This window comes from Penaeus monodon, chromosome 1, assembly GCF_015228065.2.
Source record: "Penaeus monodon isolate SGIC_2016 chromosome 1, NSTDA_Pmon_1, whole genome shotgun sequence".
NCBI lineage: Eukaryota > Metazoa > Arthropoda > Malacostraca > Decapoda > Penaeidae > Penaeus > Penaeus monodon.
The window spans coordinates 13097687-13101772 of record NC_051386.1 but is presented as its reverse complement, the minus strand read 5'-3'; the positions used below and the strand labels follow the sequence as shown (position 1 = coordinate 13101772).

The window sequence follows — 4086 nt, the reverse complement described above, 5'->3', positions numbered from 1 at the left end:
AAAATTTTATATATATATATATTATATTATATATTTTATATAATATATATATTATATATATATATATAATATATATATATATATATATATATACATATACATATACAGTACATGTATGAGTGTGTTAGCATGTGTGTTTCTGTGTATGTTTTTGTCTGATGTGGTGGTGGTGGTGAGTGTGTGTGTGTGTGTGTGTGTGTGTGTGTGTGTGTGTGTGTGTGTGTGTGTGTGTGTGTGTGTGTTGTGTGTGTGTGTGTTTATATATTCAAGTGTGAGGGTCTGTGTGTGTGTTTATCCATTTAAGTGTAAGCGTATGTGTGCTTTCGTGTAAGTATTACTATATAAAACATAAACAAACGCCGTACATAACATACACACACGTGGCCACACGGACACAGCCCCGTATCCCCCCGAGATTGGTTGCGAGGCTGTTGCCGTGAGTCCGTTGACCAAAGCTAATATTCCACTTTGTAGCACGCTGAAGGAGAGGCTCGGCCCTGGCCTTGAACGAGTAGGAACTCCGCAAACACTGGAAAATGACAGTGTGCAGAAATCCCTTTTTGGAAGCCGGTGATCACATGGGAGAGGAGCGAACGAAAAGACGAGAGAGAAGAAGAAAGAAGAAAAGAAGAAGAAAGAAGAAAATGAAGAAAAATAGAAAAGAAGAAGAAAAAGATAGAAAAGAAGACGAAGAAAAGGGAATAAAGAAAAAAGCGTTAATTGAAGCAACAAGTGCTGTAAGTTCATGAAGCCTAGACCAAGATGCTGACTCATTTCATCCAGTAACATGGCGCGAGGGAAAAGGAGCCCATACATTCCATTCTGTCATCTGCGCTCCGGCTAGTCATTGCAGCCAAGGTTCCTCGTTGGGCAACACACTAGGGCGCAGCGGAGGCCGGACTCGATATGGGTACTCTGCCTCGCGCCCCTGCCCCTCGGCTCGCGGTTACACGCATGTATGCGCACATGTGTGGGTGAGTGTTGCTTTGTGCCTTTACATACATCCATGCAAATGCGTGTGTGTATGTGTGTGTGTGTGTGTGTTGTGTGTGTGTGTGTGTGTGTGTGTGTGTGTGTGTGTGTGTGTGTGTGTGTGTGTGTGTGTGTGTGTGTGTGTGTGTGTGTAAGTGTGTATAAATGTGTGGAGAGAGAGTATGCATATACGTGTATGTGTGCACGTAAGTAGCCCACATGAGATCTCATAGTCCTAAGCCCTCAGTTCGTTTGCCTCAAGATCAGGCATAGAAAAACAACAAAAAAAATAAATTTCCACATTGCATTCCTCGGTCGCGTGATCTCCACCCATAACTCATGGCAGCCGCTCGTTCACAAGGGTAGTCCTGTTACTATGTGAACACTGCTACTATCCAGGGCGGCCGGCCGGTGTCTCCTCCTCGCCTCTCGGTCCATTCTGTCTGGGGTGGGTAGACATCGGCCGCGTCCGTCTGTCTGATTGTCTGTCTGTCTATTTAGACTCGATCTGTGGGGGGATTTTCCTTTCACATGTGCCGACTACTTGGTGTTTCTTTGTAATCTCTCTAATCTCTCTTTGTAATCTCTCTTATATATCTATCTGTCTGTCAGTTTATCTATTTACCTATCAATGTATTTGTCTATCGCCCTCTCTCGTTATCTCTCTCTCTCTCTCTCTCTCTCTCTCTCTCTCTCTCTCTCTCTCTCTCTCTCTCTCTCTCTCTCTCTCTCTCTCTCTCTCTCTCTCTCTCTCTCTCTCTCTCTCTCTTGCTCTCGCTCTCGCTCTCGCTCTCGCTCTCGCTCTCTCACTCTCTCTCTTTCTCTATCTATCTATCTATCTGTCTATCTATCTATCTATCTATCTATTTATCTATCTATCTCTATCTCTATCTCTTTCTCTTTCTTGCTCTATCTTCCTCTCCTTCTCCCTCTCCCTCTCCTTCTCCCTCTACCTCCCTCTCCTCTCTCTCTCTCTCTCTCTCTCTCTCTCTCTCTCTCTCTCTCTCTCTCTCTCTCTCTCTCTCTCTCTCTCTCTCTCTCTCTCTCTCTCTCTCTCTTTCCGTTTCCGTTTCTCCTCCTTTTCCTCTCCCATTTTCTCTTCCTGTTCTTATTCCAGTTCCCATTCTTGTCCTCCTTTTCTTCCCGTTTCTCTACGTCCTTCTCTAACTTTCTTCTACGCCATTCTCAAACTTTCTAACGTCCTCACGAACGGGAGACTCTTCTGGAAGCTGCAAACTGCTGTTTCTAATTCCCTTGTCTCTGAATGACTCGAGAGTTTTCTTTACACCAACCAGATCGCAGCAAAGGAAAAAAAATGTTTTGCAAGCGCAACAACTTTACGTCAACTCATTGCAAGACAATAATAATAATAATGATTTAAAAATAAGAAATAAAAAATAGAGATTTTACTCACCAGTCTGCAGCGAGGCGTAAGCAGTTGTCACCAGGAGTAGGATCGGAAGCGTCGCCATCACGAGGCGAGTGAATCCTGCAGAGGAAGTGTTGCCTTGCACCATCCTCGCCAGGATCGCGCGCGGGGTGTCACGGGATGGCAAGACCGCTGGCGCACACACACACGAATCGCGGTCAACGTAGTCCAGAATAGGGATGCGCACAGAATTGGGAAGACCAATTAACCGGGGGAGATGTGGTTTTTTGTTTTGTTGTTTGTTTGTTTGTTTCTTGCTATCTCTTTTTTATGTCTTTTCTTTTCTTTTCTTTTGCGTTTTTTTAATTCTTTCTCTATTATTCGATTTTTTTCCTTCTTTTCAATGAAGTGCGTACATCACCTAACACATTCTCATTCTCTCTCTCTCTCTCTCTCTCTCTCTCTCTCTCTCTCTCTCTCTCTCTCTCTCTCTCTCTCTCTCTCTCTCTCTCTCTCTCTCTCTCTCTCTCTCTCTCTCTCTCTCTCTCTAGGGTTTAGGTGACGCACGGCCCAAGTATTCGAAGCTCTTGGTCAACAATATAGTTACTGCCACGTAGGCTTCACTTGTACAAATAGGCTTCACTTGTACAAATATAATCCAAGAGGCTGCGGTTCCCCGTCGATGTCTTGGCCGAGATCAGTCGCGTCTCGGAGCGTCGCTAGATGAGGCGTTTTCTATAGTCTCCCTGTGTGTTGATAAAAATCGGGTTAGAAATTCGAAAATAAAACATTTAAATGAAGGGGGAAAATAAAAAGGTTTGATTGATGAATTACAAGATGGTTGGTTAGACAAATTACTCAGCCAGCTTCTTGCATATGTGGGACAAGTTTGGTTTAGTTATTAATGCTGATAATGATGATAAAGTGATGCAACAGATGGCAATAGACGTTGATACGCATGACTGTCTTCTTTTTTTCGTAAACGAGTGTACTTGATGCATTATGTAACACGGAAGCGGATACCAGTGGGTGGAGGAGGAGGAAGACGAGGAGGAGACGGAGGAGGAAGAAGAAGAAGAAGAAGAAGAAGAAGAAGAAGAAGAAAAAGGAGGAGGAGGAAGAAGAAGAATAGAGAGGAGGAGGAGGAAGAGGGGAAGGAGGAGGAGGAGGAGGAGGAGGGGGAGGAGGAGGAGGAAGAGGAGGAAGAAGAGGAAGAGGAGGAAGAGGAGGAGGAGGAGGAGAAGGAGGAGGAGGAGGAGGAAGAAGAAGAGGAGGAGGAGGAGGAGGAAGGAGGCGTGACCTCCTTATGTCTCTCTCTCCCTACTTCTCATTCTTGTTGTCCTCCTCCTCCTCGTCATCATCCACCTCCAACTCCACCTCCTCTCCCCGCTCCTCCTTTCACCTCCACCTCCACTCCACCTCCACCTCCACTCCACCTCCACCTCCCCACCTCCACCCCCACCCCCTCCCCCACCTCCACCTCCACTTCCACCTCCACCCCTCCACCTCCACCTCCACCCCCCACCCCCTCCCCCACCTCCACCTCCACCTCCACCTCCACCCTCCACCCCCTCCCCCACCCCCCTCCACCCCACCTCCACCCTCCACCCCCTCCCCCACCTCCACCTCCACCTCCTCCACCTTCTCTGTCTCAAAAAAAGTGGATTTGCAGGGAGAAGAGAAAGGGTGAGAAGAGGAGAGGAGAAAAGGGAAGGGAGAAGGAAGGGAAAGAAGAGAAGAGGAGG

General features: G+C 46.5%; 1 protein-coding gene across 1 annotated transcript in view; it reads right to left on the bottom strand.

The window, feature by feature from the left end:
• Positions 1-3165, bottom strand: part of LOC119592959 (follistatin-like) — a gene marked incomplete in the record, with an annotated part of 123850 nt that extends 120685 nt beyond the window's left edge. The window contains 1 exon segment of the mRNA XM_037941878.1: positions 2387-3165. Within this exon segment, the coding sequence (XP_037797806.1) occupies positions 2387-2489 (103 nt within the window).
• Positions 3166-4086: the final 921 nt, after the last annotated feature.